The 13,711-nt window shown below is 44.9% G+C and overlaps 1 protein-coding gene across 2 annotated transcripts in view; it reads right to left on the reverse strand.

Moving 5' to 3' along the window:
• Positions 1-1,465: 1,465 nt before the first annotated feature.
• The window catches only part of CACNA1S (calcium voltage-gated channel subunit alpha1 S), a 92,122-nt gene continuing 79,876 nt past the window's right edge, over positions 1,466-13,711 (reverse strand). For both annotated transcript variants that reach the window (XM_084852905.1, XM_084852906.1), the window contains 8 exons: positions 13,495-13,596; positions 13,254-13,378; positions 11,499-11,627; positions 10,188-10,396; positions 8,078-8,145; positions 7,257-7,360; positions 4,367-4,501; positions 1,466-2,124 (listed from right to left, as the gene is read on the reverse strand). In XM_084852905.1, the coding sequence (XP_084709031.1) occupies positions 1,963-2,124; positions 4,367-4,501; positions 7,257-7,360; positions 8,078-8,145; positions 10,188-10,396; positions 11,499-11,627; positions 13,254-13,378; positions 13,495-13,596 (1,034 nt within the window). In that variant the 3' untranslated portion in view covers positions 1,466-1,962. The remainder of the gene's footprint in view (positions 2,125-4,366; positions 4,502-7,256; positions 7,361-8,077; positions 8,146-10,187; positions 10,397-11,498; positions 11,628-13,253; positions 13,379-13,494; positions 13,597-13,711) is intronic.

Genomic DNA, 13,711 nt, shown 5'->3' on the forward strand with positions numbered 1-13,711 from the left:
CCCAAGGCAGCTTACATGATCCTCCTTCTCTCCATTTTATCTTCACAACAACCCTGTGAGGTAGGTTAGGTTGAGAGTTGTGACTGGCCCAAAGTCACCCAGTGAGTTTCATGGCAGAATGGGGACTCGAACCTGGATCTTCCCAGTCCAACACTCAAGCCACTACACGACACTGGCTTTTTATCACAGATTGATCTGCATACAACAATCAACAGGTGAAGCTTTCCATGACCCTGAGATAAACATGATCACTTGCTAAGGATTGCAGATCAAGCTCCTGTTAAAGGCTGGTAAAAAGTTGGCAGCACTATTAAAAAGTCATAAATTATCCCAACCAGACGGACTGAAGGCAGGCTAGTTAAAAGGCTAGATTGATAGAGTGTTAGAGTGTGGGACTAAGAGTGAGGATGACCTGCTTTCAAATCATCCCCACTCAGCCATGATGCTAACTGGGTGGCGTTTGTGTACTTCTTCTGGTTGAATAAACCAGAAGTGTCAGGCTCCTAGAGAAGCTGTATAGTTCCGAGTCATGCTATCTTTCAAAGGAACTTTAAAGATAGCATGAGTCAGGGAACCTTTGTAGGTCAGGATTGCATCATATACTTTCAGGCTTGTTTGTTGTTCAGCTCTTCAAATTTGAATTCATGTGTCTGTCATGCCTGGGCCTAGGAAATTCAGCCCCCGCAGCAGCAGAGGCATAATCAACATTTTTCAGATGAAGATGCCTGAAATCTGTTGTGCATTGCTTCTTCCCCTATTGAGTGGTACAGATCTCTCTTCATTATTCCATCCATGCATCAGGCCCAGAGACACACACAGAGGCAATCTCAGGGCTGCTCACAACAACAGAATTCCTTATAACTTTAGAGATTTCTACTCCAGACACCTGGGCAACTAATCTGAGAGAATAAGATCCATTTAAATATAGTATGAATCGGAACCCTACAACTCCTCTAAAAGCCAGACTTTCAGGATATTCCTGACTCACCAAAGCCTGAGCATCTTTCCTAAGTATTTATTTTTATTTGCTTTTGGGAGCCACAGTTCATTTTTTAAGGTGTGAGATGTTTCAGCAAATTATATTCCTTTGTCTGATTTAATTAACCATGCTTGTGTGGGATTATTAAATTGTATAACTCCAGGAGCTGTAGGAATGAATCCATACTCTAAAATGAATAAAACATAAATGAAAACTATTTCAGTGCTACTAAACTGAAATAACTTATACAAGACAAAATCCTTTCAGTATCTGTTAGTTCTATACAATTCAGCAGCAAAACCATAAGACTCACTTCGGGATTGTGGAGTGTATGTATATGTAAATCAGCGCTGATCAGTGTTTAGATTCTGTTTTTGATGGTATTGCTGTATTTTTGTTTTTTTCTGTTTCTACGCTGCCCTTCAAGGTTTTTTTTTTTTAAGATCAAGGTATAAATAATATTTTAAATGAATAAATAAAATAGTTATTGGGTCTTTCAGTTTATTAAAAGTGTTACATTTTACTCACTTTTACTTTTTGTTCAGAACAGTGTCATCAGAGGGCACTTTTCAAGATGTTTGCCAAGGTGCCAGTGGAAAGAAGTAAGCTGGGAGGGAACCTTGGTATGATACATTGGGAATAGGTAATGACGTATCTATCTTTCATGCTACAGGTCTCATTGAAAGTATGAAGACCCTGCTGAGGAAGACTCCATTTCCACCCGTGTGAAACACCCTGGGAGTCCCATTCCTAAAATCTCCTCTTTGGACAGCCAAGGAAAAAAAGTTTTCCCTCTGCCATCTCTTCCACTTGCTTGTCATGTTGCAGATGGCAACCAATCAGGGGTCACTGTGAGTAGGCAGTGCAGCATTTCCATGGTAACCACCGGAGAAGCACCGTATCGCAGCACTACAGGGGAGGGGGGAAAGGCTGGGGGCAGCATCTTATAGTCTGGTATCTGGAATGGCCATGATGTGGCCCCTCTACAGAGATGTCGTTGAGCATTCCCTTCTCTTCAACAATGTGGCAGCAACATCCTCCACCTCAGTCGCCTCCACCCGAAAGGCAGCTGCCATCTCATCTCTTGCCAATTTCAGAAAGGAATAGTCTGTAGCTAGGGAGCTGAGTCCCCCAGAGGTCAGAGCCTGTAGCAAAGGAAATGGAACATTAGTTGAGCATCCGCCAAGCCCATAGAGAAAGAAGCCTCCTCAGCAGTCTCCAGTGCAGCTTGATGCCTAGTTGTTCTGCTTCAGGCCTCAGGGGGACATAAACATCTGGCTCTATATGCTGTGTCTGTCAGTTTTCATGTTAAAGAGCTAAAGGCTCAACTACACACTGTGTTAAATGTGTAGCATGTAGGTGATCCTAACTTTTTGTTTCACTTTAGTGTAAACATCCTGGGCCCTGATCTCAATTAGGACTGCCACACATAGGTGGAGGGGTTTAAAACTTTGCATCCAGCTGCTTTCCCCCAACCCCCGCCCCCCCATGCAGGCTACAAACAGGGGGAAAGCCCTCAGTTGGTGCCAGTGGAGGTTCCCCCCTTTAGCCGCCTCACTTTAGGGGGTGGGGTGAATTTAGGCAGGGAAGTGGCTGGGTGGGAAGGTTTAACGCACAGCCCACACATGGTGGTCCTGATCCAGATTGGGGGCCTGTGCCCTTACACTAAAGTAAACAAAAAACTAGGATCATATACATGCTACACATTTAACGTAGCATGTAATTTAGTTCTGAGCCTTCACCTTCTCAGACATGTCTTCTTTTCTCAATGCTGCTGGGGAAATAGGAACAGAGCTCTTCGCAAAACATGGCCTCCAAAATGGAGGTTCTTTACTACAAGCCCTATCCTAAGCCAACAAAGGAGACGCAGAGATAAAAAAAACCTTACAGGAGCTCATACTGTGATGTAAGATGCCATAGCCAAAGAAATGTGTGTGTGTGTGTGTGGGGGGGAGATAAATGATTGGTCCATTAAACCCCAACACAAAGGTTGGCAGTTCAGTAAAGGGCCAATGTATATAATCCACAGAATCAAGTGATAAAAGTTTTCATATACCATTTCATGATGAAGATGAGAGGGTGGATGTCCTCCAATAATGAGGACACACACACACACACTTCAGATATAGAAAACTAGCATTCAGAGCAATGCCAGACTATAACCCTCCCCTCTGACAAGCTGGTTTTCTATGTGTAGAGAGGGCAGGCGGGAGCATTTAAACATGCAACCTCTTCCGCAAAGTGGTAATATCCAGGAAAAGCTTTATTCTGGAGCTGATTGTATAAACTGGCCCTAAAACGTGTCTGGGAAGGATCAAAAAGGAGCTCAAGTTTGCACATTAAAATCAAGAGCACTAGTGCATTGCATGAGCAGGTCCCTTCACTGCTTCCCTCCTGTATCCCTGGCCACAACTCAATGTCCATTTCTGCTCTCACTTATGCTGATAAAATGCCCTTCATCCCATACCTGGCGTTGAGTCTCTCATTCTGTCCTCATCCTCCAGGTTGCCATCATTCTAGAACTGTCTAGAAACAGTGATTCTATCAAAAATTCATGAAATCGACCAAGTAATTTGAAGAGAAACCATTTTGCGAAATGGCTGTCCGCTCCAACTCTGTATTACTTACTCATTTAGCTGATTCTTAAGCATGTTTGGAGTAGGTTCCAGTGAACTCAATGGGGCTTATGATTGCACATGTTGAGGATCGCACAGTTACTCTCCAATTCCACACTCCCCGCCCCACAAAATATTTACCTGCTTTCAAATAAAACATCATTGGTATTTTGCAAGGCAGTCTTATTTATTCTGCCATTTTATTGAAAAACCAATGAAATGAAACAGCCCATTTCAATTCCAGTGAAATGGCTTTGAAATGATCATTGTTATTTTGAGCCAGACCTACAGCATTCACCATCTAGGGATATACGAGAACTTACTTTCTGTTTGCAAATCATGCAAACATGTCATTTGCGAAAGTGAATGTAAGCAGGAGCACTTTTTTTCCCAGGAATTCTCACAAATTCCTGAAATTGTGCTCAAGCTTGGAAAATGCATTTTTAAAAAAATCCATACTTTGAAATGAGCATTTTCTAAGAAATTACACATTTTTGCTCTTTAGTCAATGGGGGAAATGTACACTTTTGAAAAATACGCAGAGAAACACACACTTTTCCCATTCTAATTGTGCGCTTTTTCCATTTGAACAAGCCGAAAAACAGGTCAAAAATGGGAGCAAGCCAAAATTAACTTTGAAGTGAATTTCGGAGAATTTTGGTGAGCTTGAAACTTTCCCCATCCTTATCACCATCCCATTCTGTCCCTAGTCATTGTCTTGAACCTGTCCCAAACTGCAAACATTTCTAGCCAACGATGTCCATAGCTGTACCTCCTGGATAAGCTGGACAGTGGCTGGGGTAGAGGCTTCCAGGTTCCTTAGTGAGTTTCCTTTGTTGCTGCTTCTAGACTGTGGAACTTCACCATCATCTGTCTCTTGTGAGGCAATAGCCTTATTCTTAGGAAGCTTTATAGAAGGAAGAACAGATATATCTGAGTAGAAGCCCTTTGGCATCAGCTGCCAACTTCTTTATTACCCTGAGTGCAGCAGGCCCTGCCAATGGCAACATGTGCTTTTATTCCCCACTGTGATCATATTTACAGGAAGACTACTATCCCTGTTAAGCTTATGGTGCAATTTACAGATGGAGATTCCTTCAGTAGGAAACAGAGGTGTGAAGTGAACACTGCCTATATTTTAAGAATTAATATAGGGTTCATATCAGCTTGCTAGATGTATGCATAAAGTACTTGGATACTTCAACACATCGCAAAGTTCTTGCCTGTTTTGTGTTTCGTTTCCTGTTCAGTGACATACTAACATGGGGGTGCAGAACCTCTTTCAGCCCAAGGGCCACATTCAATTTTGGATAAGCTCTCAGGGCTGGCATTCCAGTGGTAGGTGGGTCCAAAGACAAACAGGGTGGAGCCAAAATACAAAAAAACCCCACCCGCATGTTGTAGCTTGGAGCTCTTATTATTATTATTACCTTTTATGCCTTTGGAGAGGCATTTCAACTTTTTAGAATGGTGAAAAAGCTGCACAAAAGCCCGGAAACCACCAAATAATCAGTGGTTGGGGGAAAGGGGTATGTGGCCTTCTGGGGTACCCCAGAGGGCTGGATTGGATCCACAGGAGGGCAGGATTTGGCCCCCAGGCATGAGGTTTTGCACTCCTGTCCTAAGATGAGGTAGGAGAAAATGCTTATCCTCTAATGGAGCTGGTATGGTGCAACTGCAACATCAAGTGAAGTATGTTTGCTGCAAGTCGATGTACTCGCCACCTCTGGGGTTGTGTGACAGGGGATGCAAACCCAGTTTTCTTCCAGAGAGAGCCCTACTACTGGGGCTCTAGAGGGGTGTTTGGACTAGGGATGTCAGAGAATTCCGCGACAGATCTTGGTGAGGCCGAATGCCAGTGCATTCGGCCCCCCGAAATCCATTGTGGAACGGCCTGCCAACCCTCCGCCCCTCGCGGATCCCCTCCGGGATGAGACTTACCTGGGGCGGATGTTCCAGATGGCAGCGGCTCCAGCAGCAGCTTCGGCAGTGGCGGCTGGTCTTCCGACCGGCTGCTGCCGCCGCCATTTGCAGACTGGTCTTTTTCTTCCCCCCGCCCCATAGACGTGATAGGCTACGTAAAGACTTACGTAGCCTATCACGTCTGGGTTTTTTTTAAAAAAAGCATACGCAAATGGCGGCGGCTACGGCCACCACCATGTGCGTTCCTTATTTTTCGCCATCTTAGTCTACGTCAATATTTACGTAGACTAAGACGAAGAAAAGAAAGAGGAACGCAAATAGCGCCCACTACGCTATTTGCGTTCCCCTTTCTTTTCTTCGTCTTAGCCTACGTAAATATTGACGTAGACTAAGATGGCGAAAAATAAGGAACGCAAATGGCGGGGGCCATAACCGCCACCATTTGTGTATGCGTTTTGTTTTTTACCCAGAGCCCTCCACAGCCGGAAATCCAGCTGCGGACGGCCCTGGCCTGGCCGGCTGCTCCACAGAGCTGCCGTGGAGCACAGCCGGCCGTCGAGGATTCCGGGGGGGAGGACCGGATCACCTCCCCCCCCGTCGAGGGTTCCAGGGGGAGGGACAGAACGCCTCCCCCCCCACCATGAACAGAATCCACGAAAAGGTAAGTGACTTTCGTACATCCCTAGTTTGGACAACCACTCATTCTGTTTGGACATGGGGCCTTCATTTTTTTCAGACTGCTGCATAGAATAAACATGATAAGGCAGAGCTCCAGGGCAGATGCCTTTGCTGGCAGATGTTGCTTCCACTCTGTCCTCTCCTTTGACATTGCCATCCTTTATTCACTCACTTTTCCAGAAAATCTGGATGGCATCATGGACACATTGCATTCCATCTTTCCCCAGTGTTTTTTCAGATCTGATTTGTGGCCACTTTTAAAAATTCAAATGCAACTGCAGAATCAACCTGTTCAGTATGAGCAGGCAAAGCAGTAGTGAAGGGCTCCTGTCACTTCAGTTGAACATTTCCTGCTTCTGCTCTTTTATTGCTCCCTGTTGAACATGGCTGATGAATAGCCTATTAATAGAATAGTCTCTCTTAACTGCTCCTTATGCTCATATCCTGTTCTCATTTAATTACTGATTTCTTCCCATGGTTTTTCTTCTTTTAATTTTTATGTAGTGAAATAGTGCTATTTTGTTATATAAAAATGAAAACATAATAGGAGAAAATCAATAATTAAAGTCCTCCCCATGGGAGCAGGAACTGAAAATAACGGGCGATTAACAATACACACTTACCCAGGAGTAAGCCCCAATGAGCACAATAGGGCTTTCTTCTGAGTAGACATACATAGGATTGCACTGTAAGAGGCTATTTAAGGGGCAAATAGCTTATTCATTACTCAACAGGAAGCAATACAATGCACTGAACCTGCAGGAAGCTTTTAATTAATGTTGGAAGGAACTTCTGCTGAATGGGACTTGTAAATAAACTTGGTAGAAGGATCTTAGTCATGGGGGAGGACATTGGTGGATAATATGGCATTATGTTAAGCGCTGTGTGGAACTTCCATGTTAATTCCTTTTCCAGCTGACTGTGGAAAAGTAATGCCTCTGCAATGCTAAAAGGCTCTAGCGTGGAAGCAACCCATATATACACCGAAAGCACAACTTGGGCTGAGGTCTCCTCAGTCTAGGGTAGATAAACTAAAGCAATGGGGTTCAGTTCACATTTACCTGCTGAATGGAAAATTGTTCTTCTGAACAGCTCTTAACACCATGTGCTGGCAGCTTGCTCATTTTCTCTTGTTGCTTTTCAGGATGAATAAAACATTTATAGGCTGAGAAAAAGGAAAGAGACATGATGAATCATAGAGATATTTATGATTTGCAGGTGTTAAAAGGATGCCACTGCTAGAGCTCTTGCTAAACTACAAATGGCAAAGAGCAATCCTATGGCCCCAAGATCCCATCCCAGACCCCTCCCCCTCGCAGCCAGTGGGGAGAGAACTGCACCGGCTGCCTCTCAGAGGTCAGAAACTCAGTCTCGGAGAGGGTGGAAAAGGGATGTTTCAGTGGATGGGGCTGGGAAGAGACCAGAGAGGCCAGGATACAAGTTATCCTGAGCCTCCTTCAGCCTCCTTGCCTCCCGCTCTGAAGCACCCTTGCTAGATGGGCTGAAAAGCTTGTCTATCGAAAATACAAGAGATCGGAGGACGGGGAGAAGATCGTCCCTGCCATTTCTCCCACCCTGCCAGCTTCAGCCTGGCAGGGCACAGGAAACTGGGAAGCCTCCAAGTTTAGGAGCTTCCGAACTGCAAGGGCACAATTGATAGGACTGCGCCATAAGGTAATGATTTTAATAGATCGAAGTCTGTTGATGGAGCAATATATAAACCTGCAAACCCGTTCATCAGAGCAGCAGTTAAACTCCACCCAATCCCAATATAGACAGACAGGTATGGTAAGATGAGTCTTGCAGTGGAAATCCCTTTCTTGTTGGCAGCATTATGTCTTTCAGATGGGAGAGGTGAGTTGGCAGGAACTCACTTACTCACCTAGGACAGATGACTGATGAGATGGTGGTAGCATCCTCGGTCCGTTCAGTTCATTCTCATATGTCATCCTAGGGAGCAAAGTGCTGGTGGTAAATTCCAAGAAAATCCACTTCCTCAAATAACTATTTGTACTCTTTAGATTCAAACTATGATTTTCAGTAAATAACAATCCTAGGCAATTGCCCAGACTATTGTTCTCCATCATTTCATTTTCCATTTTCCCATCTGCGCGCGCGCATATGTGTGTGTGTGTGTGTGTGTGTGTGTGTGTGAGAGAGAGACTGAGAGAGAGAACACGCAGTAAAATAAATGCATATGATGCAGTCTTCATCAGGTTGATCCAGGTCTGGCATTTATGCATTTCCTATAGGAATGTCATTAGCACATGGGAACAATGTAAGTCTGAGGTGGTCCTCAGTCTACTCAAGACTGAATTCGGACAAAACTGAAGTAATAATTGAAAAATCTTATGACTTGGGAATAGTGAGGGACTCCCATTACTCATGTGACTGTCCTCACCCTAATCATGCAGGCTAGCGGCTTCGGGTGGTTCTCTTGCATCCTTCTCTGCACCTGAATGCTCAGGTTGTAACAATGGCCAGAAGTGTTTTCTACCAGCTCCACCTGGAAACAAAGCAGCTGTCTGTTCTTTCCCATTCAAAGACCAGCAGCCATCATTTATCCTTTCATACTTTCAAAACTAGACTAGCATCATGTACTTTACATGGGCTTCTCTTTATGCTGGTTTAGAAGTTTCAGCTGGTGCAGAATGTTACCTCTTGTCCTGATGGAGTGAGGCACTAGGAGCACAACTTTATGCTAACACTCCAGAGTCTGCACCGGCTCCCTATCATTTGGGCCCAGTTCAAGGTGATGGTTGGGACCCACAAAACTCTAAAAAGCTTGGGCACAATGTATCTCCACCCATATGTCCCACTGCATTCTGAAAATAGTACAAGGTTGCCATACATGCACCAAGCTAGGACTGCGAGGGTATGTAGAGATGTATGGGTGCCCAACACTTCTGGAATTCCCTTCCCCTGGAAGCCAAAGTTTAGCACCTTTCAAAAGTGATTGGAACTTTTTTCTTTTGCACACTTTTGGTGGATAGCAGATCAGTGATGGTTGTGGAAAGTGGAGTTTTAATTAGTGTCAGGTGAGGAGTGCCCACCCCCATTCCCAGCTGCATCCATATATTACTAGGGAGAGCATTTTCAGTGACATTTGCAGGGTGGGGAGCAGAGAGCTATTTTATATTTTTGGAGGAGAGGGGCTTACCAGTAAAGTTGGGGGCAGCAATGTATTTTTTAAACCTTTCTTCCTTTTACAGAAATTTGCTGGGCCGCCATGTTCTCCCATAATATTTATAACAATGCTGTTTCATGATGTGGTATTGTTCTAGATGTATTGTTGGGGGGAAATGATGGCAGTCCCCACAGCTGCCGTTGTTTTTTCCCTAGGGGGGTACTGGGGGTTAGTTATTGTTTTTGAACCTTGGCAGCTCCTGTAGAGCTGGAAGTAGCAACAGTGGGTGGAGCTTCTGCTAAGTTCTTCACTTCTGTGTGTGCTGAATAAAGAACAGTTGTGTTTGAAGCCTGCTGATTCCTGCAGTCATTTCAACTACCAATACAACAGGTTTTTCCCACTATTGCACCTGGAATGATGCTACATCATGACATAGCATCATTCCAAGCAAGGCATTGTGGGAGAGCATGGTGGCCCGGCTCACTACCTGCCACTGCTCCTGGCCACTTCAAGCAGCCAGGAAAATTTCTGTAAAGGAAATGAAGGGCTGGTTTAAAAAGAATGCTGCCATTTTTACCAGTAAGCCTCCTTTCCTCCAAAAATATCAAGAAGTTCACCTGCCTCCCTAAAGATGAATTAATTATATCACCCCACCCTGCAAAACAGCCCCAAACAAAAGCTTTGTAACAGCTCTAGTTTTAATTTGCTCAGGGTTCAGAAATTTTGCTCAGTCCATTCTCCAGCAGCACCCTAGGTCCCATCGTATCATCCGTGCTGGAATCAGTTCACTGAAAGGAATCTTGCCTTCCAGTTTGTTGCCACTAACTGTTCTGTACCTATTCCTGGCTCCCACCATGGACTTTACCGTGCTGTTGTATTGTTGTTGGCATTGCTGTTGCTGTTGTTCACATTGGTGCCACCTGCTGGTGGGAAGTCATCAAGGAATACAGGGGAATCTAGATCTTCGCTTCCCATCTCAGTGAATTGCAGAGGCCTCTGGCTGGCCATATGGGGTGGTAGGGGGCTGCTGGGTTCCATGAAGGTGTCAACCTGTCCAAACAAACCCCCTGTCCTCTGAGTTCAAGGGCAGGGGGAGAGGAGGCTGTTACTTTGATCCTTCTTAAGTTTTTTTGGGTTCCAGATTGGGGTGAGGGGTGGCAGGAGAAACTCTTGTTCACCCTTCCCCAACCTGGTGCCTTCCAGATGTGTTGGCTGCAACTCCCAGAATCCACCAGCCAACCAACCAGAAGCAAATAGTTTCAGGGGGCAATTGTTGGTGGGAGAACAGGGGGGGAGGTCCTAATTGCCCCCCTTTGCAGATGCTTTTCTGAAGAAAAAGATGTGATCAGTTTTAAACACATTAGAGTTTTTAATGTAACGTGTAATTTGGCTGTTAAACACATTGATTTTATGTGTGAGAGTGGGAGGAGGCAGTCTCCACAGTACATACTTAAAATTACAAGAAAGGTTGCCATTGTTGCCATGTTGATCCCCAAGACAAACTGTGACAAACCCCTACTTCTGATATAGATCCACAGTTCCCCTTAGAGTATCTGGTCAACTGGCACCCTGCTGAGCAGCCTGAATAGTTTTATCTAGTCTTATCTCACTTCTTTGCTCTCCAAAATGCAAAGAAAACCTTAATCCCTTTTGTTGAATAGGCTGACTGGTTCTAACCACCTTGGGCTTTTGAGATTTAAGTTACAGTAATTAAGAAGCTGGGTCCGGCCACTAGGTAATTCTCTCATTTGCTGGCTAGGCCACTGACATCAGAAATTGATCACCTAACCTACACTAATAGGGATGCATTTGAATGTTGTGCAAAGATTACTTTGCTCAGAAGAGATTCTTACCATATAGAAGCCTCTTTCCTCCATGATGATGAGTATTTTGCTCATAGGTATATAAAAGACCACTAATACTAGCTTAGAAATAATAAACAGGACAACAGAGACCCTTCTGCTCTTTAACGTTTTGCCCATTGCTACCAAGAAAACACTATTGTGCTGTTGGTGATGAAGAAACATATGTCCATGTGAGGGAAATGGTCTCATTCTGTGCAGGAGCAGTGCAAGTAAGTCACAGGCATGATTCCCACTGCTGAAGTTTGCAGCTGGGAGTCAAGGGGCATTTGGGATGTCCATGAAGTGTATATGATATCAGTGCTCACGCTCACCCTATAGATGCCTTCCTCCATCGCTGCCTCCACCATGGCTCTCTCAAGCTCCTCCTCTGCCATCAGGTCTCCAGAAATTGCTCTTTTGATCTCAGTAGCAGCTTCCTCTTCAATGGTCCTCAGGCCAGCCTGGAGGTGAGTATCATTGGCAGGGGCCATTCATACCAGGTTGGGAAAGAATGGAATAGAAGAGGGGGAGCAAGGGTGTGATCCAACCCACCTGATTCCAAGGCATTTAAATAAACTTAGGGGTTAGGCTGATATTCTCAAACTCTGCACAGACATCACCCTGCTGGCTTCCCACAGGAGATAAATCAGTGCATATGCTGACCGGATATAGGAACTATAACTAATACAGGAACAAGGAGCATCGCCTTTCTGCGGTAAACTACATGCAGCTTGGCAACGGACTTGCCATACTTAGTAGAATCATAGAATCATAGAATAGTGGGGTTGGAAGGGGCCTACAAGGCCATCGAGTCCAACTCCCTGCTCAATGCAGGAATCCAAGTCAGAGCATCCCTGACAGATGGCTGTCCAGCCTCATCTTGAACGCCTCCAGTATGGAAGAGCCCACCACCTCCCTAGGTAATTGGTTCCACTGTTGTATTGCTCTAACAGTCAGGAAGTTTTTCCTGATGTTCCGCCGGAATCTAGGGATGTACAAAAGGGACTTACCTTGTCCCGCAGCTTTTTTCGCAGTGGGGGGGAGGCGCTTCTCCCCCCAAAGTTCATGCGAGGGGGGGAGGCTTCCCGCCTCACCCGGCCGAAATTCAGGCCGGGCGGGAGGTGCCCATCCCTCACCGGCAAAAGTCAGGCCGGGTAGAAGCGCCCCGTCTACCCGGCCGCGAAAAGAAAAAGAAAAAAACCACCCCCGTGATAGGCTACGTAACGATTAACGTAGCCTATAACGGCTAGATTTGCAAAGTCAGCCGTGATAGGCTACATTAATCGTCACGTAGCCTATCACGGGTGACTTTGAAAAAAAAAAAAAGCGCGTACGCAAATGGCGGCCCCCATAGGGAGCTGCCATTTGCGTTCCTCATTTGGTCCCTGTAGTCTACGTAAAGATTTACGTAGACTACGGCGAAAATAAGGGCAACGCAAATAGAAATTCACCGCTGATTTAGGGGGGCCGAATGCATTGGCACTCGGCCCCCCGAAGTTTCGGGGAGAAATTCTCCCCCATCCCTACCGGAATCTGGCTTCCTGTAACTTGAGCCCATGATTCCGTGTCCTGGAATAAGGATATGGAATAATTTCAGGGGCTATAGCACTTCTTGTGGATGGGCATCTGCTATCCTCTGTCCATACAGAAGATGTGACATAGCTATGTGTGTGGGGGGCAGGGGGTAGGGCCATTCAAGTGAGCATGCTGTTCTAACAACATTTTTTTTAAATCACTTTTAAAATTTGTGCTAATTTTTTCATTTAAGTAATTGTTATTGTATAGTTCTTGACTAACTTTTTTAAATGTAGGCTAAAAAGATGCTTTTCACAAAAATTTAAAAAACGGGGCAGGAGGAGAATAAACACAGTGCTAAAATGGCACTGGCCAGAAAGGTAATTCCTGATCTGCTATTAGTGATGAACCAAACTCTAGTCAATTGCTAGACAAGCCAGTAACAAATCCTGGATTATTTTGTTGGCTTGCTTTCATCCTCCTTTACGCCATTGTGGGTTGAAAAAAGATCTTTCTATTTTTTAGGGTCAGGAGGAAACATGTAGGATTCTTCTGTTCCATTTCCCACTAACCTGGATTTCAATGGCATTCTTCTTGGGACGGTATCCATAATACTCTTCCTGACGCTTCATGAATTTTCTGAAGTGCTCCTGGATGAGGAAGGTAGCGTAGAACTTGCCCACAGTTACTTCATCATCTAGAGGAGTACATACAAGTGAGACATTATGATTTGTGATAGGTGGCCTATACGAGCACTAGAAAGGGGAATGACTGAGCAGAAATTCTCTCTAGGTTGTCAAATGGAATACGCACCTCCAATTGGTGGAATGACTTGATCCAAGAGCTTCATGCTGGTTCTCTTCCAGATTTTTTTGATAATCATCCTCAGCTCTTCATTGGCTTGCTCAAAGTTACCTACAAAAGCACCGACCAATCATATGAAATTGTCTTATATGGAGTCGGATCACTGGCCCATTTTATCCAGTATTATCTGCTCTGACTGGCAGCAGCTCTCTATGGCCTCAAGCAA

This window comes from Heloderma suspectum, chromosome 4, assembly GCF_057233095.1.
Source record: "Heloderma suspectum isolate Gila_16-S chromosome 4, 16-S_ref, whole genome shotgun sequence".
Lineage (NCBI taxonomy): Eukaryota > Metazoa > Chordata > Lepidosauria > Squamata > Helodermatidae > Heloderma > Heloderma suspectum.